The sequence below is a fragment of the Medicago sativa genome, chromosome 1 (assembly GCF_051527215.1).
Source record: "Medicago sativa cultivar Bolivia chromosome 1, Bolivia_mono, whole genome shotgun sequence".
Taxonomy (NCBI): domain Eukaryota; kingdom Viridiplantae; phylum Streptophyta; class Magnoliopsida; order Fabales; family Fabaceae; genus Medicago; species Medicago sativa.
The window spans coordinates 61305833-61329166 of NC_140749.1; the positions used below are offsets into that span (position 1 = coordinate 61305833).

The following is a 23334-nucleotide window of genomic DNA, read 5'->3' on the forward strand; positions in this document are numbered from 1 at the left end:
GGAAAATTCCCTATGGAATTCTGCATTCCAATTATAAGAGGGTCCTCTTTTTGTTCCTGAGCTTTCGCCCATTTCTAATTGTTCTATTTTAACGAAATTTCCATCGTCTTTTGAATCATCATCAGAACTAAAGTCGTAGACAAAATCTTCTAGATCTTTAGGTTCAGGTTCTTCCTTAATGGAATCTTTTTCACTTATGTCTAAAGTAGCCATAAGTTGATCTAATTTTTCGAGTTGATATTCTATATTTTCTTCTATACTCATTTCTTATAGTTAGAAAATAGAGTTTTTTCAATTTCTTCAATCTTTTCCTTATTCTTCCCCCCTTCTTGAAGAGAAAGATGTTGTTTACAACAGTTTTTTATCAGATAATTAATCATATCAGTGATATTGTTTAACTGAGGGTTAAAAGAATGATATATATGAGGATATTTATTATTCTCATTTTTATTGTAACACGGAAAATCTTTTTCCATATTTTCCCAAGTTTCATGGGGTCTTTCTAATCCTTGCTCATAATCTTTTGTAAACAAATTATTTTGTTTATAGATTTGAGGTAAGGTTTCAAGAAAAGAAATTTGTCTTTCAAATCTCTCATTTAATTTCTTGGTTTCGTCAAGCAAAGCTTTGACTCTGGTTGTGAGTGTATTATTTTCTTCACTCATCTAGCTATTTCTTTAAGTTTATTTCTTAAATCTTGAGCTAATCCTTTATATTCATTATATAAAAAATGATCTATATTTTCATGGCTTTCATATAAATATTTGTCTAAAAAAATATTCAGCCGTTGTATCACACCATCTAATTTGTGCTTTAACTAGTGTAATATCTTGATAATTTGGACATAATATAAAGGGTTGTAAAATACATTTCCCTGTTGGTCCTTTAATAAATTCCATTTTTATTTAGACTTTTAAAGCCGGTTTTCCACAAACTGATTTAAAATGTTTGACTTTATTGGAAAAGTCATTTGGGTGACTGTACCGTAGAATTCACCAAATTTTATTTTAAATGAATTTTTGTACGAGGCTAAAGTTGTTGACTAGGATGTGTGGCTTGCTTATCCCAATTTTTTCTTTTGCGGCACAGGACATTAAGGCTGACGTTTTATTGTATGATGATGACGAGACAGCCATAGTTAATATCTGATTGCTGTTTCTGATCATATATCTATCCATTTGCATCTTCCTGCAAGACAAATTAATCTTGTCTCTTCCTTTTTTGGACAGGATCAATCTTGTATTCTTGTATTCTCGCCAAGTAATATTTGGCACAAAGTAATAAAATCGGATAAGTTTACTTTTTGAAGATAAATTGGATAAGTTTATTGATAATGGTTTAATTAATGGTGTATAGCGAATAAGTAAACATTTTTTAACAAGTAAACATATCGAATATTGAATTTAAATTATTCGATAAAATTAACTGTTGATCAAACTGATAAAAATAAAGTGACATCAAATTCTATTTTTAAAAGCATCTATAATAGAGAACTTTTAAAATGAGTTTTTAAGTGGATTGTATGTGTACATATCACTTATTTTGGTCCGATCCTTGATTAAGGTGTGTTCCTTTTAAAGATCGGTTTATGAGGTTGTTTGAATTGTTTGTGAATAAGTGGGTGCCGGTGGCTGAATATGTTTTCTTTATGTTGGGAAGAGGAAGGAGAGGCTTGGAGTTAGAGGCGCAAATTGTTTGTGTGAAAGGAGTAGTTCGTAGGGGAGTGTATGACTTTATTTCAGAGTGTTACTTTTCAGGTTAAGAGTTGTGATTATTGGCAATGGAATCTACATTCTGTTGTTGGCTATTATGGCATAAGGACATTCCCCAAGCCATCCTTAATCAATACTCTCAGCATTGTGTGAGTTGGTGTATTGTTAAAGAATCAGCTAATCACTTGTTCTTTGATTGTAAATTATTCGACAACGTTTGACTACATGTTCGACATTGGATTGATTTCTCTTTGGTTTATCATTCAATTATTTTTGACCATTTTATGCAGTTTGGTTTTGCATGAGGCGATTAAAAATTGTGTCTGCATAATTTGGAAAGAGTGTAATGATAAGACTTTTAGCCAAAAGAAGGATTCTATTCATAATCTTGTGGATAGAGTCAAGCTACTATCCTACTGGCGGCTGAGAGCAAAATACATTAATTTAGTTTTTGGTTATCACGATTGGTGACTTAGCCCCGTTCTCTTGTTCGGACATTGGTTAATAACCATCTTTATGCTTTTTTTAATTTTATTTTAGCCCGTATGAGTGATCTCATTTTCCTTTTCGGTGCATCTTGTGCTATGAAGAATACTTATTATTGTTAATATATTTCATTTTAACTTGTTAAAAAGACCAAAATTCACTATAAGAAATGTCAAAAACAAAATTTAAATTTTGTTATCCATTGCTAAATCAATTACACTAATTTTAAAGAAATAGTTACTACTATTTATTTATTTGGAAGTTTTTTATTTCTACTTTATTAACAGTTATATGATAAAATATAAAATCTAATAGCCAGCGGGAATGCAATGTCCATTGAGTGGGAAAAAAAGGTAATATAAAAAGAGCAATTCCATGAGTTTTAATATTGAAAATGTTAGACATAAGTTTTAGACGTGCAAACCAGCAATTTCATGAGTCCCACGTCCAGAAGTATTGTGAAGGATGGGAAGCAAGTTACCTACTATAATTAATTAATGACTAGCGTGAATCGTTCAATTATACTTACTTGGAAATTGAAATCAAGTTACAGTGCTATTGATTAATTCATAGAAATAGCTGATTCCAGGAAATTAAGTGATGTAATAGAGTTGATCATTGAACGTGTTTTCAATTAGGTGGCTGGTTATTATTTTTTTTTTTATGGATTTTTGAATTTAAAGTTGAAGAAATACATGTGGTCTTTATAGTTTTCTTTCCCTTTTTATTTTTCTTCATTTGATTCAAGCTATCAAATTAAATCGAGTTGTCCACGGACTATAATTGAGTTGAGTTCGAGTTAGAAAAAAACCTTAACAAACTTGAGTCGAATTACGAACTGAATTATTATCAAACCAAACTAAATCAAGTTCGACTTATTTCCCGCTTTAGTTTGAGATCTATTGATAAAAAATTTAATTGATTGTTGTGACTAAATAAAAGAGACCCTAATTAACTCTACTGGAATTAGTTGAAGTTTAGTGTTTGTTTTTAGACTAAAATTTTAAGACTCTCTCTAACGATGAATTTACCTACCATGGATCTACCTACCAGATTAGAAAAACAAATTAAAAACCACGTGTGGTCCTAATGCGCTAATTTTGTTCATGCATGCACGATCGTTTTTTTTATTAATAGAATCAACATGTGCAAATTATGAATACACAGTTAGCCATTACATTGCACCTTAATTGACTGAAAAAATATATTTTTAAGAGGTAAGAATTCTAGGATTAAAAAGTCAAGTCGTTTTCCACGTAGAGAATGTATGCATAATAATTTGAACAAGCAATTGATCCAAATTTAATTGACTGAGTAGCCTAGCATGGTGTGTTCCCTTTTTTGACGATACCTGAAAATATATATTATCATGATCCAATTTGTCTTTTTTTAATTTCCATGTGACCCAAATTCATCAATATAGCCCCTACTCTAACCACTTTCCATGTGATCCCATGTTTTTGAAGTTTCCCGATCACTACTTTAGCAATCATATAGTTCAAGAAGAAAAGATTTGAGAGAATTGAGAGATATTAAAGAGAATCAAAGTGAATTTTATTGAATGAATTGCATTATAAAATAATTAACACTTAGTCTATATTTATATGCTGCAAAAGCTTAACAAACTTCAACAAAATTTTGTAACTAACTGAGTTTACTTGCTCAACAAGTAAACTCCTTAACTCATAAAATCATGCTAACTAATTAATTGAATTAACTTCCTAATACACCTCCATAATTCATTAGTTAGCGACTTCAACCATTCATAGATTGCTCCTCAACTATTCAAAGATGTTGGTCTTTAGAGACACAGATCTACAATATGTTCTTCAACCATTCATAGATCACTACTTTAGCAATCATATTTTGGAGAGAGAGAAAAGTTTCTAAAGGCATCCTATATAATTTGATAGATCAGAGTGAACATTGGGAAAGTTTAAGAAGAAAAGATTTGAGAGAATTGAGAGATATTAAAGAGAATCAAAGTGAATTTTATTGATTGCATTATAAAATAATCAACACTTAGTCTATATTTATATACTACAAAAGCTTAACAAACTTCAACAAAATTTTGTAACTAACTGAGTTTACTTGTTCAGCAAGGAAACTCCTTCTTTACACTTAGTCTTATACTTGCATTCAAATGCATAATGCCCCATTTTTTTTACAGTTATAAAAAAGTATAGTCAATTACCCCCTGTGATGTGACATGACTTTTTTGATCATGTGGCAGTGCCACGTGGCACTTAACAGCCATGTCAGCATGATGAAGCAAATTAACGGAGGGGGCTATTTGACTGACGTTCGACAATTTCAGAGGGGGTTTTGAAGTTTTGCAAAATTCAGGGGGGTTTTTTGACGAAAGCTACAATTTCATGGGGGTAATTGACTATTTACTATCCATATTTCTTGAGGAAAAAAAATTATTCTTATTGGAACGTCCTTCATCTATCTTGGAAGCTTGATCCTCCCAATTATTTTTTCCTTTCTTAGCATACTGAGCTTGCAAAGCTTGATATGATGTACTCCCTCCGGTCCTATTTACAAGAGAAAATTGACTTTTTAGATACATTGAGTAATGTATGTATCTAGTCAAGAACCTAAACCAAATACATAAATTATTTAATGTATCTAAAAAGTAAATTGTTTCTTATAAATAGGACCGGAGGGAGTAGAATCTTTGAACTTTTCCTTATTTCTATCAGTTAACCTCAATTCATGAGCTTCAAGACTTGCATGCAATTCTTCAATTTTCATCACATCCAAATCTTTGGATTCTTCTAAGGCTACAACAATATGATCAAACCTTGGTGTCAAGGTTCTGAGTACCTTCTCTATATGTCTTCATCAAATTAGTGATGGTGTCTCAGTTCCTTTTTATTTGATTTGTCAGATTTATTAGATTATTAAAATACTGACTCACTGATTCACCTTCTACCATAGACATTAATTTTTATTGTCTCCTTAATGCTTGAAGCCCCACCTTCTTCAACTTTCCATCTCCAGAATACAACCTCTTAATAGTATCCCAAGTTTCCTTCGCATTTTCACAGTGCATGATCTTCTCAAAAATCTCATCATTAACACACTAATGAATGAGAAACATTGATTTTCCATCTTTTTTCTGCGCATCTTTATGCCCAATTTGTTGAACCTCTGTTGCGTTTCTTGCAAGCACTGGTACACCATCCTTCGCAACATCAAGAACATCTTGATGCCTGAATATTACCTTCATCTTCACGATCCATTGATCATAAATCTTGCCATCAAAAAATGGTACATGTGTGGTGAAGCTTCCATTGTTGTTAGTTGCCATATTTCACATATTCTCCAAAATGGTGAGATGCCAATATGATAGAACAAAGTGAACTTGGTAAAGTTTAAGATGGAAAAAGTTTGAGAGAATTGAGAGAGATTGAAGAGAATCAAAGTGAATTTCATTGAATGAATTGCATTTCAAAGTAACTAACACATAATTTATTTTTATACTACAAAAGCTTAATAAACTTCAACAAAAGTTTGTATCTAACCGAGTTTACTTGTTCAGCAAGTGAACTCCTTAACTCCTAAATAGACTTGGCAATCGGGCGGGGTGGGAACGAGTTTTACCTTCCTCGTCTCCATACCCTACTCTCATACACTTACCTGTTACCCTACCCATACCCAACGGGGATGAGAAATCGAATCTCATCCCCGTCCCCTACAGATTTGGGTATCCCCGATCCATCCATATCCTCATCTCCGCAATGAATTTTTTTTAATAAAAATAAAAGTATGGTGATTATCCAACAAAGAGATGCTAACGATCGATGACTATGGTGATTTAGAAGAGACAGGTCGAGAGTGTGAGATATTGAAGGATAAAAGAGAGAACTATGATAAGTGAGTTTCATTTGAAAGACTGAGACTCTGACTGTGTGAGTGAAATGATTTAAGGTTTAGGTTTCTATTTATATAAAAGGGGTAGTAAATTGATTTTCTACATTCGGGATGGGTTTGGGTAGGGTTCAGGGTGGTACCTATACTCTATTACCCGTCTCGTACCCGTGTTTTAAAATCGGGGAAACTCAAACCCAGTCAAAACGGGGAAAATCCGTCAAATTGAATTTAGTTCGAGCTGGTACCCGCAGGTATGAGTTTTGTTGTCATGCCTCCTCCTAAAAGTATGTTAACTAAACTTCCTAATATAATTAATAGGTGGTCCCTAAATAATTTTTTAATGATCCTTCTGACTTTTTTTTAAAATGATCCTTCTGATTTTTTTTCCTGTTCAATTATTCTTTAATTTATTTGTTATTCTGCTATAGGGATGGGAATAGGCTAGGTCAAGCTAGGCTTTGCAAGGCCTAAGCCTGGCCTGCCATGTTTTTTTAAAGCCTAAGCCTGGCATGCGGCCTGTCATAGGCCTATTTTTTAGGCCTGAGCTTGGCCTTCTGAATGCCTGATACGACCTACTAGCCTGTTTAAAAGCCTATATCTTATGAACTTCTTTAAATGAGCAATGTGGTCTAAGTTTAAATGGACTAGCGAACTAATAGTTCAATTATATTAAACTCTCTTTTGATAATCAACACGAGGTTTTAGGGAATTCGACTATATATTGTATCATATTTATATTCTAGTTTATAATAATACATTTATGTATGCAAAAAATTAATGTATACTAATAAAGCTTAGATTATTGAAAAGGTTTACAAATTTATATTTTAATTCAAAGTACAAAATATAATATAATAATAAATAATATTATTCATATTACTTAAATAGGCCGGTCTAATAGGGTTAAGAGGCTTTTTGAGAGGCATGTGGTTTGGCCTTTTAAGTTAAATAGGCTTAAAAAAAAGCCTAAGCCTTCTCTATTTAAGAAAAAAGCATGGCCTAGCCTGGCTTGTCATAGGCTAGGCCATAGGCCCTTGTAGGCCGGCCTAACCTATTCCCATCCCATCTGCTAGCGGTTATGAAAGGTGATACCAGGGACGGCCCCACATACAAGGGTATGTGGGCCTTGGTCCCCACAACATTAGGAAAAAAAAACTAAAGAAAGCTATGTATATATTATTATGGAACAAAAAGAAGAAATGATAGTGAAGTTTAATTAAGTTATTAAGGCCTACATTATATAAATTATAAGAGAAATTTATTCAATTAATTATTGTTAGATTAGATGTCCTGATCCGAGTTTCAATCCGGGATTCTCGCTTATGTGTGTGAGTTTTTAAGTGAATATTTTTACTCTGCTTTTCTTCTACAATAAAAAAAAATCAAAATTGATAATACTTTACTTCTACCAAATTAACAAATTGTTAGGGTCCTTCAAAAAAAAAAAAGGAAAATTATGTGTTGCCCACAATACTAAAAATTTATGGATCCGTCGTTGGGTGATACACAATAATGTTGCATTGCTATATTCAGCGAATTTGTTTTCGTAAAATCTCGCGAGCGTATGTTTGAAGAAAAACTACAAAACGAAGTCTCCGTAATCTTAACTCAGTTGGTAAGGACAATCAAACCCTAAACACCACAAAAAGAAAAACTACAAAACGGATTGTATGACTTAAATTCCGAAAGTTATGGAAATCACGCAGTTGTGGTGATTGGTAATCAATCACATTTATTCACTATTGCTTCATGATTGGTTTCTAACTTTTTTTGTTGAATGTATCATTTTCCAATTCATAGTCAAGGAAAAAAATTATCAACAAAGGTTTCTAACTTTCTTTGTTGAATGCATCATTTTCCAATTCATAGTCAAGGAAGAAAAAATTATCAACAAAGTAAAATCAGTTGCGTATGTGTCATATAGCATTGTTCATTGTTAAAATATTTTGAAAACGAGCAAGGCTAACCAAACAACTCATTCACACGGAGTGAAAAAGGTTGCAAAAAACCAACAATTTTTTTGCACAAAAGATCAATTTCTAATGCCAAAGCCGTGACTTGAGACTGCAATGAAGGAATGCCTGAAACTGATTTTACTTTGTTGGTAGTTTCTTTTCATTGGATTATGAATACATAGACCCTTTCATCCTATGATTTGCCCTTCATAGCCGCTAGCACAAAAACAAACAAAGTTAAAGAAAATTGAACCGAAAAACAAATAAGTGTATGGTTGGTTCCATTTTTTGAAGAGGCAAAATTGATAGGTGTGTTCGAACCCCGGCCCCTGCATATAACAATGCATGTCCCTGCCAACTGAGCTATGCTCACGGGAACAGAAATGATTCTACTTTAAGCTAGATATTGTAGCTTCTAATTCCATAATTAAATTTTACACTCAGGTATATTATTCAACTCGCTTTGACATGAATGTATGCAAACATAAATAACTTTATATTCGAGACAATTTTAGCTAAAATCAAATTTAGAGAATCAATTCACTCAAATTCAATATTTCTCACCGTAAAATCAAACATACACTAAAAAGTCTTAAGGGATCACTAAAAAACGATTTAGTGGACCCCGATTTAGGATGTCAATAAAGAGCCTTTTTTTAAAATACTTCAAGGTCTATATATTCCACTATGCATTTATGATAATGATGATTATCTTAAAGAAAAACAATACATGATACTATAAATGATAATTTAGTAAAAAGGCCACTCTCTTCCATTCATGTATATTTTTAATTTAGGTGAAATCATCAAAAGGGTCGCTCATTGTAGAAAGGATAGGTATAGTTTTGTCCAAAATGTAAATGTTTAGGGGGTAGACCGCCAATTATAGGGTATACAAATCAATTTTATAACTATAACTATTAGAATTCTGCTCTTTACCTAAAAGTTTTTGCTCATTCCCAAGTGAAATGACCAAAATATCCCTACGCATGTTAACTCACGCTAGTGTTAAATTTGTCTGAGTTAACTCACGCTGCGTGACTTAAGTCACGCAAAAAACACACACTAAAACCCAGTTTGAGTTAACTCACGCTGGTTTTGATTCGCCCTATTCCAATTTTTAACTTTGAAAGGTTTGTGCAATGGGGTACCCTTTTGTGTTGGCTATATTTTGCTGGCAAACTTTATGACACGGCATGTACTTGCAGTGAATTGAAAGTTGGGTTGGGATTTGACAAAGGTGAAAATGGATTAGTGTTAAGTGAGGAGTTAAAAAAATAAGGATGATTAACTGCTTAGTGGTGAGAACACAAGGCTAAGGTGTTTGTAGCCAAAGGGCAAGGTAAAAAGGAACAAGGCAAAAGGAGGTGCACCTCCAGAGAATTTCAGAAGGTTTATTGAGTGTCTGAAAGAATATGAATTAGTCTTTTATTGGCTGCACATGAACAATTTACCAAAAGATATTACTTTGAAAATTGCTTTTCTGACATAGAATACTTCCTATTGACACAAGTAAATGACGATTTTACCCCCAGCGGCAGTTAACAACAGCTCAATGACACGCCGGCCGTTAACAGACGTTGGGACTCAGCGGTTGTTAACAACCGATGAAGCTGAGGCCAGCGGTTGTTAACTGCCGCTACGTGCTTGATCAGTTTCCAGGACCTCATTTTCATTTTCCAGTGTCTTTCCTAACCAATTTTAACTTTCATTTTCATTTTCATCTAATATTTTCATCAAATAACCAATTGGAAATTCTTATTTTTATCTAATAACCAATTGATACCTAAACATATTCATCCAATATTTAACAGGAACATGGTAAAATTAAAACGCAAGAAGGTAATATATAACGTACGTACGTATATGTCATAGAAATAGGAAAATGTACGGAACATGTCATAATAGTACATCATCAACATCATACTCAAAAAATACATAAAAAAATCCTAGTAATAATCAGCCTTGCTGCCTACCCTGCCTCTGCTGCCCCCTGCGCCGCCTGGAAATCTGATAAGTAAGGGCAGGGTCAGTAGCACTAGCTATCTGCATGACCTCCTGGACAATCTCCTCTTTGGTCATCTCGGCTTGCCTGACCACAATATCACGAGCTATGTGCGCCACATCCCGGACGATCGTCAGTGTGTCAGGCATCTCCCTGGCATGCTCATCCTCTATGATCTGCTCCACGTTCGCCGGCCTGGGAGGAGATCCTTCATCAGGTGGGAGAATGCGAGGGTGAGAGACTTTGGCATACCAAGCCATGTAGCCAGGAGCATGCTGCCATGGTCTCTCACACCCATCTCCCCAATCAGTGACTAACCAAGCAACTGCGTCCATAAACACAGTGGTTAGGAACTGCGTAGTAGGCACCGGAGGGACAGCTGAAGGATGTCTGGGAATGTCCTGGACAAAGGAGAACTACCTCTTCACCCGCTCAGGTAAATGACGGTACACCCTCTCCTTCCCGCACATGAGTCATCTCGAGTAAGTGCACAACATCTGAAATGGGTGCACGTCTCTGTGATCACCATAAGTAGAAAACCTGACGTCATCCACCTCCATGCGATCCATGCGTGAGCGGTAATGGTGCACACTTTTATGCCCTCTGCTAGTAAGCCATCTCCCAGCACATGGTCATCGCGGCTCCCACTCCGGGTTACGCTTCCTTGGGTAAGGACCTGGCAAATGCTCCAAAATCCATCCCTGCAACAAAATAATAAATACACAAAAATAATTATTCGAGTTAAATATTCAATAAATCTAAAACATTATAAAATAATCTAACATGATAATAAAATTTATAAAATAAATTCATAAAGAAATTAAGATAAATATTAAATTATTACCATAAAAAGAGTCGTAGAGCCAGCCATCGTTCTGTTATTCAAGATAACAGAATCATCCAGATAATCGTAGAGGTAGGCTAAGGTCATCCCTCCCCATGACCACTTCCCAATCGCCCCCAAGTCCGCCATGCAATCAAGATATATCAAGTCGATGTGTCTGTTCGTTTTGTTAGTGAACAGCGCACAACCGACGAAATATAGAAGGAAACTCCTCACACACCACGCCCTCCTCATGGCTCTCTCTTGCATCTCCTCCCTCGTCTGTGGATGCTCAAGCCGTCTAGCCTCTGTCAGGTGCCCCTCATAAACCCGCTTCAGTGCGGGATAACTGATATGACCAGCAGACTCATTCTTAACCTCAGCCCTGGCATCAACATTTGACATGCCCAACAACCTGGTCATAAAATCAATCGATCGGTCCCGATCCATCGACTCGTCGTGGTCCAGCATGCGGCCATGAATAGGAATGTGCAGGATGTAACACCCCGTTTTCCCAACATAAAAATTTCAAAAATAAATCAGAGTTTCTCAACGTAAACGGAATGTTACATTTCTTTTCTTAAAATCGTAAATGGAATAAATAATAATTTATCCTTCAAAATCCAACAATGTAATATCTAAAACTTCGCAGCGGAAATTATTTCAACATCTTAAATAATCTTTGGCACGAAGGCCTCAACATAAAATCTCAAAGAACTCTCAAAGAAACTTAGTTCGATAATAATTCATGAAAACTTCTTAAATAATATGTAAGGAACAGAAAGCAATAATAAATTCCCATCACGTTACGTATCAGAGCACCTAAGACACACTTGTGAGGAGTCCACTCACGACCGCAACTAATCTTGGTTACCTGCAAGTTACCCATACGAAGAGCAACATTTTCAAGCAGAAGGGGTGAGATTTCTCAAACAATAATATCAAGCTCATAAATCATAAATTACATTTAACAATATAAACATCTTATAATTTAACAATTATAATCAAATACATAGACATCATCATTTCATCTTAGCAATATATCATCATATAGCAGTCACAATCATCGTCACATATCATCATACTAAAAGACATCACAAGGTAATTCGTTAAAACATCACAACTTAACAACTTGACTTGACAATGCATCTAGACTCGACTATGCAACTCTTAACGTCTTAAACCATCTCGAATCATCATGAAATGCAAATGCATGTGGTACCATTCTAGGGCATAAGCCATCATCGTCGTTGAGCAAAAGCTGCCCTCGTCGTCCTTGAGCAAAAGCTCCTAGGGCATAAGCCCTCGTCGTCGTTGAGCAAAAGCTCCAGGGCATAAGCCCTCATCTTTAAATGAGTATGTATGGACTCAACATCTTACGTCTTAGAAACTTCATGAACATCTTACAACTCTTTGCCTTAGACCGACATTTACATCTTAAATACGATCAACAACAACATATGCAACACTTATAAAGTCACATCACATCAACATCATAACTTAACAATATCAAATGATAACAATAGCATCTTAAGCATCGCATCAACATAAACATCATAATAACACACAATGCATATACGATTATATATATCATCAGTAACAACATTAAATCATCTTATAACAACTTCACAGATCATCATTAATATTATATTCAAACATCAACAATTCATCATATAACATCGTATTCAAACATCAACAATTCATCATATATCATCGTATTCAAGTATCAACAATTCATCATGCATCTTTGTAAGAACATAAATAATCATGCACAACATATTTTTATGTCAAACCAAGGCTACTGGAAAGATATCACAATTATCAACAACTTTCATGTTTACAACAAAGATCAATTCAAAACAGAAACATATGAACAAAACGCAAAAACATGAAACAAAGAATGCTGTCACGGTGCAATTTTACTAAGACCTCCTTGTAGTATTTTCATCATAACTCAAAGACCAAACATCATTTTCACGTCAAACCAAAGCCACTGGAAAGCTAACAAAATTATCTAAAACTTTCATGTTTACGCCTAAGACCAATTATGTACTGATCAATACCAGTTTTCATTTTAAATTCGGAAAAGTTGTGCTGAAAGTCCATAAAAATTCACTGTGACCTACATGCAGTAATTTGACCATAACTCAAGTTTTATAAATCCTTTTTGAAGTCAAACCAACGGCATTAGAAAGCTAACATCCATACCTACAACTTTCGTGTTTACACCTAAAGTCAATTCAAAACAGAAATGTGTGAAAAAGATGCAAAAACATGAAACAGAGAATGCTGTCGGAGATAGCTCTCGGGAAAACTCCATTTTTCATCCCAAAATCCCAATTTTGAATCCCCTAAGCCCAAATTTGGTCCCAAAGTTTGTTTAAACGTTTCTAAACATGAAAAGACACCCAAATCCATATAGAACTTGAACTAAAACACCCTTTCAACAAAAATCACCATTTAACCCATTTTTCATGAAAACCTTCAAGAACAACATAAATTCACTTCAAGCTCTATGATTATGATTACCCATGGATTATCTAAGTTCTGTACACAATTTCTACATCAATCTAACAACTTCTCATCATCTAATCATCAATTCTCTCTCAGAACCCTAATTCGCAAATTCTCACAAACTAATCCTAGAACATGTTAATTGCAAATTCAGAATTACAGACTTAATATTACCGAATGATAGTGTCACCCTTACCTTAGAATTATCGATTGGCAGCCCTTCTCTTGGTTCTTCTCTCCTCTTGTTCTCTTCTCTCTAAACCTTGTTTTCTCTAAATCCTTGTTTTTTTTTTTTTTGCATATGTTAGTCTTTCAACCTAATATCTCCTCTATTTATAATACTAACTTCTCTTCTTAAATTTAATTAGGGTCAATAACTCTCTTCTTTCTATTTCAGCCCCCAAATCTACTTATTCTAATAATTATATTTCTCCACTAAATATATTCTCCCACTAAATATATTCTCCCATTAAATATATACAATAGGGGCTACTAATAAATATATTTATACACCAGATAACATATATATTTCCACACAAAATAACAAATATATTTCTACACCAAATAACATATATATTTCCACACAAAATAACAAATATATTTCTACACCAAATAACATATATATTATACTAGTAATTACCAGCGTATAACATAACAAAATATCACTCATCAAAATAAGTCGACTAAATTATAAAAAGACATCTAATCTCAATAAAATAATAAATAATAAAAGTAGGGCGTTACACAGGAGATTATGCACATTGTCTAAAGTAATCGTCATCTCCCCCATATGTAGATGAAAACTACTAGTCTCCGTGTGCCATCTCTCGCAGAGAGCACGTATCACTGCATGGGTCACAGTGGAATACCTAGTGTGTATCAAACCATGGAGGCCAGACCCCTCCACAGGCTCCCAAAACCACCTCAAAACCGTCTCCGGCTTATCAAACTATTGTAACCTTTTCCCTGCATTTATGCTCTTGTAACCCACTTCATCATGCCACATCTGAAATTCAAATTAAATAAGACATTGTCACTATTTTAATTGATTGAAACACTTACGCTACATAATATTAAATAAATTAAATCACTTACGCTACATTATTTTAAATAAATAAATCACTTACGCTACATTATTTTAAATAAATAAATCACTTATGCTACATTATATTTAATAATTAAAACACTTACGCTACATTATTTTAAATAAATAAATCAGTTACGCTACATTATTTTAAATAAATAAATCACTTACGCTACATTATATTTAATAATTAAAACACTTACGCTACATTATTTTAAATAAATAAATCACTTACGCTACATTATTTTAAATAAATAAATCACTTACGCTACATTATATTTAATAATTAAAACACTTACGCTACATTATTTTAAATAAATAAATCACTTACACTACATTATTATAAATAATTAAAACACTTACGCTACATTATATTTAATAATTCAAACACTTACGCTACATAATATTTTAAATAATCACTTTAAAACATTTAAAGAATTTTAAACAATTTAAACACTTACATTATTATGGTTCACCCAAAGAGGGTTCGCCACGTGCCTCGCGTAGTCGAACAACAGTGTCGTGGTCTCAGGTCCTCCAGGAAAGGGAGGCTCTCCAGCAGGATACGGCGGTATCAAGGGAACACGACGACGTCGTGGCTGAGTCGCCGCCTCAGGCTCACCCTCAGGAACAGGATTATCTGCCACAAGATAATCCGCCACAACATCCTCTGGCACCTCCTCATCCTCTACCTCGTCATGCGGCTGATAAAACATTCTATCATCATCCATCCGATCATATCCAACAAAACCCTCATCCGCATAAGCATGCGCTGGTGTCGGATCAACCACTTGGGAGGAGTCATCCACATGTGCCTGTGAGCCCTCTCCATGTATCCTCGGGTCCCTGCGCTTCCGAGTCTTAGGGACATACGGGTCTTCAGCCCTCTTTTCTCTCCGAGCACTAGCGGTACTCGCCTCTTTACCTTTCCGCATCCTATCCTCTCTAATAACCCGCTGCTGCTCATCCGTATCCCTAGCCATATCTGTACAAAACAAATTTAAAAAAACATAAATACGTGGAACAATGGTTCTAATCTAATCTAACTTATGCATTCATCAAACCTAATCTAACTACATTATCACATATGGTTATTCTACATTATGGTTATCATTATGCCAAATTTATGGAACAATGGTTCTAACCATTACATTATCACAAATTAAACTTACGCATATGAAAAATTAAACTTAGGCACATTATGTCATTCATCATTATGTCATTCATCAAACTTGCCAAAAAAGCAAAAAAAAAAAAAAACTTATAAACACCATAACATATATACATTACATAATTTAACATTTTTGCAAAAAAAATTACACAAAAAAAACAAGACTCTTTCACTTAGGCATTTCATCAAACACCTTAAGTGCTATTCAAAATACTAGCACAATTGGTGTTATTTCAACATCAAATTCAACTACATTGTACCTACATTGTCTCTAAACATCAATTCCAGCATAAACCATCGATCAAAGCAACTAAATCATGCATAATTTGCAATTTTCTAACCTAACCCTAAAACTACCTAAAACTAACATTTTGCTCAAAATTATAAAAACGAACACCCTAAACAAACTACATTGCATGTAAAAAGGAATGAAGAACTTACTTGTCAATTAATTGAAGAAATTGGGCGCAAATTCGTGAAGTAGAAGTTTGGAGAAATTTGAAAGTTTGGAGGTTTGAAGTTGTGTTTCTGGAAAATGTGAAAGTGAAGGTTCTGTGCTCATAAAGACGCAGAACTCAACGGTGATTAACAACAGCTGAGTTCCAGCGGCTGTTAACTACCGGCGTGTTTCCCAGCGGTAATTAACTACCGCTAGGGGCATTAAGGTCATTTACTTGTGTCAGTTGGAAGTATTATAAACCTCTCATGCACCCAGACAATGTTCCCCACACATACGAATCGACATTAAAAGACAACTATGAATTAACTACTTCATGTTTGCAAAGAAGCCTGAGATTAAAAAAAAAAAAGAACTGGAAAAACAACACAAAGTTGGAATCAACATTTTACTTTGAGCAACCTTGTATATAATCCAACGTTATTTTGATTATTAATAGCAAGAACAGTCAATTTAACTTATAGCACTCACAATGAAGGAATGTCTAAGGCGCATCCAAAACATCAACTTAGATCAAATATAATATCAGCGGAATGTATTCGCAATCATTGCAATTTTCACACATTGAGAAAAGTTTCACTAGAATAGAACGATCATAATTGAGGTCAATCCTTTCTTTTGATCATGACTTCTGAGAAAGTGCAGTAAATAAGGTTTTGGTATGGATCGAATATACAACCTGATATTGGATCGGCTTGTTACTTATGAATTGTCTCATAACTTGGATCTGGTATTTTAGTGATACAGATCAAATCATAACTCCCAAAATGAAGCGATCGAGAGTTAGCCTCTGATAGCTTCGGGAATTAGGACTTGAGGGGAGGTATTTTAGGATTTTATAGGGGTTTGTAAGCAATTCAAAGGGCCTAAAAAGCAATTTTCATATTATTTTGATCTAATAAGTGTCATATTGATCTAAGACTCAAGTGTCTTATAGTACTGAGATCTCTTAATGAAAAAAACCTAAGCGGAGTTATTTAAATACACACACAAATGTGAACCTCTTTTTGCTAACTAGGAGGTAAGCTAGTGTTGGCTAATGACTATTTCTAGCCAACAAGCCTTACATTGATAAGAATTATTTAAACACACACAAATATAAAAAAAATTAAAAGAGAAATAATTTAGTCACATTATTTATTTATTTTAAAATATATTCTTTATTAATACTATTAATTTATCTTAGAAGATGAAATACAAAATTAGACATGTCTATACACAAAATGATATTTTATGATCATTCATCCACAAAGTGAGGAGGTTAAATGCATTATCTATTTGTCTTAATATATGTGGTTAAAAAAAGAAGAAACGAGAGACTTATAATAAAGGATATTGATCATCTAGTATTATTTATGATTGATATGTATTTTCTTAAAAAGTTCGTATATTTATAAAATCCATCCACTTAAGTGATGAATATAGTATTACAACTTTTTCTTTATAGATGTTATGAATATTATTAAAGATGGATCTGAATGTTTATTTTTCTTAACTCCTATGAGTAAATGAATTTAGTAATTGTTATAGACCTCTACTTTTAAGGTTAGTGATGTTATTTGTACCCAAAAAAAAGTTCAGTGGAGCTATTCATAACTTGTACCTTACATTTCTGTCAAAAAAAAAAAAACTTGCACCTTACATGTCTTGTCTTATATAAGTCATTGTAAATGAACTTGAAGAGCATCATAAAAAAATCATCTTCTTTTCTCTATCTCTCCCTCATTTATATTTACAATATCATGTTGTGATTAATTTTATAACGCATTATCAATATAAAACCCTACCGAAATAATGACTTATCATGTTGGAGATGACAAAGAGTACTGTAGAAAAATTTGCTCATACGGTTTTTCATTTCTCTCAAGAAATTTAGAAAATGCCAAATTATAAGTTTTTTTTTAACAAGACAAAATAGATATATTAAACACCACGAAAAGTCACCTCTTCGGTATGCTGACAAGAAGCAAATACACAAAATAATTAACCAACGCCTATTAAAGAACCTACACTGATAAAAACAAAAGAATACAATTAGCCAACACCAAACAATCAAAAGGGCACTGCCACCAACCGTCAAACTCAAGAGAAACATTTGTAGCCTTATGCTTCAGCCACCACAAAGACAAATATTTAACCTTATCAAGCAACTGAAGCATCGACTTCTCCTTATGATTAAAAACCATGTCATTACTCTCTTGTCAGATAACCCACACACAGGTAAACCAAATTAAGTACATAAAAGACCGCCTCGCTTTCGAACCCCGTGTCAAGATAGCATAATGATCAAAATGGTCCGGAATAGAGTGAGGGTCTACCGAAGAGAACCCCAACCAATAATGAACCAAATACCAAAGCGAGCCAAATAAACTACAATGAAGGAATAAATGAGTAGACGATTCCATATCACCACAACTTGCTACGCAAAAGCGATCTTCAGCCGAAATAACACCGCATCTAAGCAAATTATCTTTAGTAGGCAACCTGTTTTGAAATAACTGTCACACAAACACTAAGACCTTCATAGAAACGTCCTTATACCACACCAAATTAGAAATTGCAACTTGTAAGAAACTAATACACACCACAGATAGAATAAATATCACTCTTGTCTAACTGTCACTGCCACATATCAACTATGTCAACTTACAAATGCACATTAGAAAGCAATGACGAACACTTCCTAATTATCTTTGCCTACAAGTTACAATATAGGAGTAGAGATCCCCTCAATCCCATATGATTTGTTCGATCCCTTCATTAAATTTTAACTTGTTTTTGACAAATTTCGATTTTTCTATTGTTAGAGTTTTTATTTTTATTTTTTTAGGGGAAATATAAAGAGATTTCACTCATTCATATAGTTACTACGTCAATGATGTTGAATTAAGATTAGCTAGTTCAAATTTTTATGTAGATTTTAATTATTTTTAAATAAAAAAACCGGACATTAAATATGAATTGCCTGTTGTCAATTCAAGGGTTGCCCATAGAAAAGATTGCAAATGCGTTAAAATTTCTTTCCCAACTGCGAAGAATCCAAGTTTCTTTCCCACCATATCCCCAAATTCCAATTATTTGATGGTTTACTATGAAACGCCCACTTGATGTATTTTAGCAATGGAATACACACGTGTACAACACTGTCCTCATTCGCTCTCATCCCCACATTTTTCTAATAAAATGATAAATCAAAATCACGAGTGAAGGTAAATAAACCCATCAAATCATGTAATTGTCTATTCCATTTCAAGGGAGTATTCATATATATAGCTTCACTTCTTTTACAAAAATATAAATATAGAGCTTCACTTGGGAATGAATTCTCTATGTTAATATAAAAGAAATGTCATATTAACAAATGTCTATAGGATGTGATAATCTATTTGGTTTCAATTATATTTCCTCTATTACAAAACTATACTATAGTTGTTTAAGGTTTGTACACAATTTTTAAAAAAATGATTAATTATGTTAATTTTAATGATAATTAATATCATTTACTAAAATACTCTTATTAATTAGAGTTAGTGAAGCAGTTAAATTAGATGAAATTCAATAAATAAAGATATAATAGTGAAAAAAATAATAAACACTGTATTAATATTCTAAACTGACAATTATTTTAAGACAAGAAAAAATGTTAAAAAAAACAATTATTTAGAGACAGCGGGAGCAAGTAATTTTTTACTTTTTAGATTAATTGAACAAATGGTGTATGTGGTTTATAATTTATTATTTATTCAATGAATCTAAAAAGTGAAATGCTGTTTTTGATTAAAATCGGATGAAATACTTGTTAAAAAGTCAAAAATAGAAAGAAAAAACAAATTTTGCATTGAAAATAACTAACTCGTTTTTAACTTTAAAAAAGTAGAATACACAATTTTCAAAGTAATATTTCATTTTTTAATTTCTTAACAAGTGTCACTTGGTCAAAAAAAAAAAAACAAATGTCAATAATAAAAAGGCTAAATATATGAGAAAAATTAAGAGAGAAAAAAAATAGGAAAAATGGATTCTTGCTCAAGGAGATTTGAGTTAAATAAAAAAGCTTAAGGAATTTCAGTTTGGCCTTTGGATTTTATCAATTTGTTATATGTTTGAGTTGTGTTGATTCGTCTCCATTCAAGTTTCTTGTTCTTCCGGTTGGGTCCAAATCTGAGGAGGTTTACAACGTAACTTAGGCACCAGTCATGTGCATCATGCGAAGAAGAGACCAAATGGTAGATACATATCTCTATCGGTGGGAGAGTCAACTTGATAAATTTAGTATTATGTAGCATCCCCTTATCTTTCCTCTTATTTTTAGGGTTCCAAAGAAAGTCATTTTTGAATCGTATAGGATTCAACATCTTTTCTCGTGGGGTGGTTTATGTGATGGGAAAACAATAATCAATAGACTTCTAACTATCTTATCTTATATTGATGTAAAAGAATATCTGTAAAAGAATATCTATAATGCATTTGAGGTTTTTCTCCGAATAAGCATCATGTCAAATAAACAGTTAAACACTCCCACTGTGGCATTAATTAGAGTTAGTTGTTCAATTAGATTGATTAATATGGCTTCTTGAAGAAAAGAAAAAAGATGGTTTAATTAGTTGCATTAGTTAGAGTTAGTTGTTCAATTAGTTATTGTACTTTAGGTCAATAAGTAAGACTATCATGTTCTCAAATTACTATCTTTTGACCAATATAATTTTCTATGAATTTTACTTCTTGGGTTGTTAAGTTCTTTAAACTCTTTTTTCTTCTTATTCACAAAATCTTAATAGATATCATGAAGTGTTTCCACGGTTGGATTCTGTTGGAACATGTGTGGAAATTGAGTAAAAAAGACTAAACACAAATTCCCATGTTGGGTAGAACTAGTGTTGTGTGAATTGAAAAAAAGTGGAGGTCCCACATCGGATGGAACACACACATTAGTAGTGTTTATATAGTGGGGGTGTACCTCTAATTAATGGGGGTACATAAGCACTAGAGAAAAAATATATATTGATATATATTTTTATTATTTGGAAATGATAAATTAAATAATTAATTTAATCATTATTAGAAAGTGTTTTCTTAGTCCCCAAGTTTTACTAAAATATTTTGGTACATAATATAATATATTTTTGTACTAAATTTAATATATTTTAGTACTCAATTAAGATATTTTTGTACTAGATCTAATATGTGAATTACTTAATCACAAAGTAATATGTTACTTGTTCCCAAAGTTTCTCATATTACTTGTTCCCAAAGTTTCTCACTTATTAGTTGTGAATTTTCTCTATAAATAGAGAGCTCACACAGTGCATTCCACACACCAAAGAGTTTCATTGAGTTGTCGGGAACTCTTTCTCTCTTCTCCCTTTCTTGACTTGTGTTGACGAGTCTTTCATCTCTTCTCCCTCCTTCGACTTGTTTAACAAGTCATTCTCCTTTTTCTACTCCTTTCTGTCCCTTCGGAATTAAGAGTGTTCTTAAGACCATAGTCCCTTTTCGGTTTAATGTCCCTTCGAAATTAAGAATAGTCTTAAGTTCATAGTCCCTTCGGTAATATGTCCCTTCGGAATAAAGAGTACTTTTAAGATCATAGTCCCTATTTGGAATAATAATGTCCCGTCGGAATCAAGAATGATCTTAACGGTATATAAATATTATAACAATATTTTTCTATTTGAGGAGAAATGGTGGTAACACCATATTTGAGTGGTCATAGTACCATATTGATAGTTTGGAGAACTTAAGGGTTAGAATGGTGGAAACACCATATTTGAGTGGTCTTAGCACCATAATAGAGTGGTAACAATACCATATTAAAGTGGTTTCAGTATTAAAGAGTGGTCTTAGTACCATATTTGAAGGTGTAATTCTCGAACGGTTTTCTACAGTGCAGTAGTTAACCGCACAGTTGTAGCTGGGCTTGTTTTATCCTGGAGGCGGCGTGGTTGATAGTCTACCTTGCACAATTTTGGGTAGTGCCACGAAACGTCTTAAAGAGAGCGACCTGGTCGTGACTCAACCTAGTAACAACTTCGGTAGAAAATAGAATTTGGAAATCCAAATACAATAGTTTGGAAATCCAACAACAATCAATTTTAAGACGTTTCGATCTGCTATGTCTACCGAAGAAGTTACTTACTGAGGTTAAGTTGTCCCTAAATACAGAAGGGATAAATCAAGCTATAAGAATTACATCTTTCAACTGAAACAAAGAAGTGTTTGCTGTTATAACAACAACACTAAGAAAGAAATTCACATAGTCTAAATATGTTTTAAACTTATTGTGAATAAAAACTCCAATTGTACGTGATTATCATTGATAAAGATAAAAATTGACAAGTTTGTTATAAAACAAAAAAAAAGGGGTTTGGATCGGAAAAGAAATCATGAGAGGTTATTATTTGATGAACTAAGGTTTTTCAGATGAAACTTAAATCGCGTGCCAATTTGATGCCTTTCAAATCGTCACCATATGAAATGCTTATGCTTAGTTTTTATATAATTCTCATGATAAGAAACAAATTGTCTAAAGCTTTTGAACAGTTGGAATGTGTCGTGGAACAAACAGGAAAAGTTTTCCATTCAATTGGACATTACTATTTATATGAAAATGGATCAATTGAAAAGGAAAAAAACGGTTTTGATGAAACGGAAATTATACGATAAATTTGTTCCAAATGTTTTGTATAAATAAGAAAGAATCTGAATTTCAGATTTCTATTGAATAAGACTGAGTTGACTCAGACTTAAAGAGAGATTTGTGTGCTATGCATTCTTGTTGGAAAAAGATGGTATGTTCAAAATTAAAAATTCTCCTTCTATGTTATTAGTTGTGTGATTTTAATGTTTGACATATCAAAATTTATCACGTGAACAAGCATTTAATTTTAAATTTGAGTAACTTGGATTTAATTCCAAAGTTATATGATTAGACAATTTTATTTATTGCAGTCAAGAAATATGAACCAAAAGTTCATATAAATAAGAATTTAGAGAATATGAATCTCTAAACATAATAAATTATGATATGTGTGAATTTGATGACACATAAATTAGAAATGATAAAATGATGTTTTTATCATATTTATTGATGACTGTGAATTTTGGAAAATAAAATTGACATGCTTGAATGTTCAATTTTTATAACGAAAATTGAAATTTATGTTGGATAGAGTATCCAAGTCTAAGAACAAAAATTCTTATAAAGAAATTTTTGATGAAAAGACAACCCAATTTGTCTTATTTTTGAAC

General features: G+C 33.0%; 3 protein-coding genes across 5 annotated transcripts; all 3 read right to left on the bottom strand.

The window, feature by feature from the left end:
• Positions 1–9991: 9991 nt before the first annotated feature.
• LOC146956057 (uncharacterized) lies at positions 9992–10606 on the bottom strand. Its single transcript, XM_085749007.1, has 2 exons — positions 10550–10606; positions 9992–10438 (listed from the first exon to the last, which is right to left on the bottom strand). The coding sequence occupies exons 1-2, from the start codon at positions 10604–10606 to the stop codon at positions 9992–9994; spliced, it is 504 nt and encodes a 167-aa protein (XP_085605133.1).
• On the bottom strand, positions 10006–11540 carry LOC146956058 (uncharacterized). The gene is made up of 2 exons (XM_085716922.1): positions 10882–11540; positions 10006–10738 (listed from the first exon to the last, which is right to left on the bottom strand). The coding sequence occupies exons 1-2, from the start codon at positions 11329–11331 to the stop codon at positions 10670–10672; spliced, it is 519 nt and encodes a 172-aa protein (XP_085573048.1). The 5' UTR covers positions 11332–11540; the 3' UTR covers positions 10006–10669.
• A 2434-nt stretch (positions 11541–13974) lies between these two features.
• Positions 13975–17140, bottom strand: LOC146956059 (uncharacterized). 3 transcript variants are annotated; one of them, XM_085716997.1, is made up of 3 exons: positions 16071–17140; positions 14920–15443; positions 13975–14380 (listed from the first exon to the last, which is right to left on the bottom strand). In XM_085716997.1, exons 2-3 carry the CDS (start codon positions 15439–15441, stop codon positions 14324–14326), a joined length of 579 nt encoding a protein of 192 aa, XP_085573123.1. In that variant the 5' UTR covers positions 15442–15443; positions 16071–17140; the 3' UTR covers positions 13975–14323. The 3 variants fall into 3 exon arrangements, with proteins under 3 accessions (XP_085573123.1, XP_085573170.1, XP_085573203.1); XM_085717044.1 differs by having other exon boundaries at positions 16766–17046; XM_085717077.1 differs by lacking the exon at positions 16071–17140 and having other exon boundaries at positions 14920–15899.
• Positions 17141–23334: the final 6194 nt, after the last annotated feature.

What these genes read in the sequence shown, in the direction of transcription:
- LOC146956057 (XM_085749007.1), bottom strand. Translation starts at nt 10,606, where the DNA reads ATGGATCGCATGGAGGTGGATGACGTCAGGTTTTCTACTTATGGTGAT. An exon ending in CTTATGGTGATCACAGAGAC is followed by an intron (nt 10,439 to 10,549) that starts GTGCACCCATTT and finishes TCCTTTGTCCAG; the next exon opens with GACATTCCCAGACATCCTTC.
- LOC146956058 (XM_085716922.1), bottom strand. Translation starts at nt 11,331, where the DNA reads ATGCTGGACCACGACGAGTCGATGGATCGGGACCGATCGATTGATTTT. An exon ending in GCTCTACGACTCTTTTTATG is followed by an intron (nt 10,739 to 10,881) that starts GTAATAATTTAA and finishes ATTTTGTTGCAG; the next exon opens with GGATGGATTTTGGAGCATTT.
- LOC146956059 (XM_085716997.1), bottom strand. Translation starts at nt 15,441, where the DNA reads ATGGCTAGGGATACGGATGAGCAGCAGCGGGTTATTAGAGAGGATAGG. An exon ending in TTTGGGTGAACCATAATAAT is followed by an intron (nt 14,381 to 14,919) that starts GTAAGTGTTTAA and finishes TTTGAATTTCAG; the next exon opens with ATGTGGCATGATGAAGTGGG.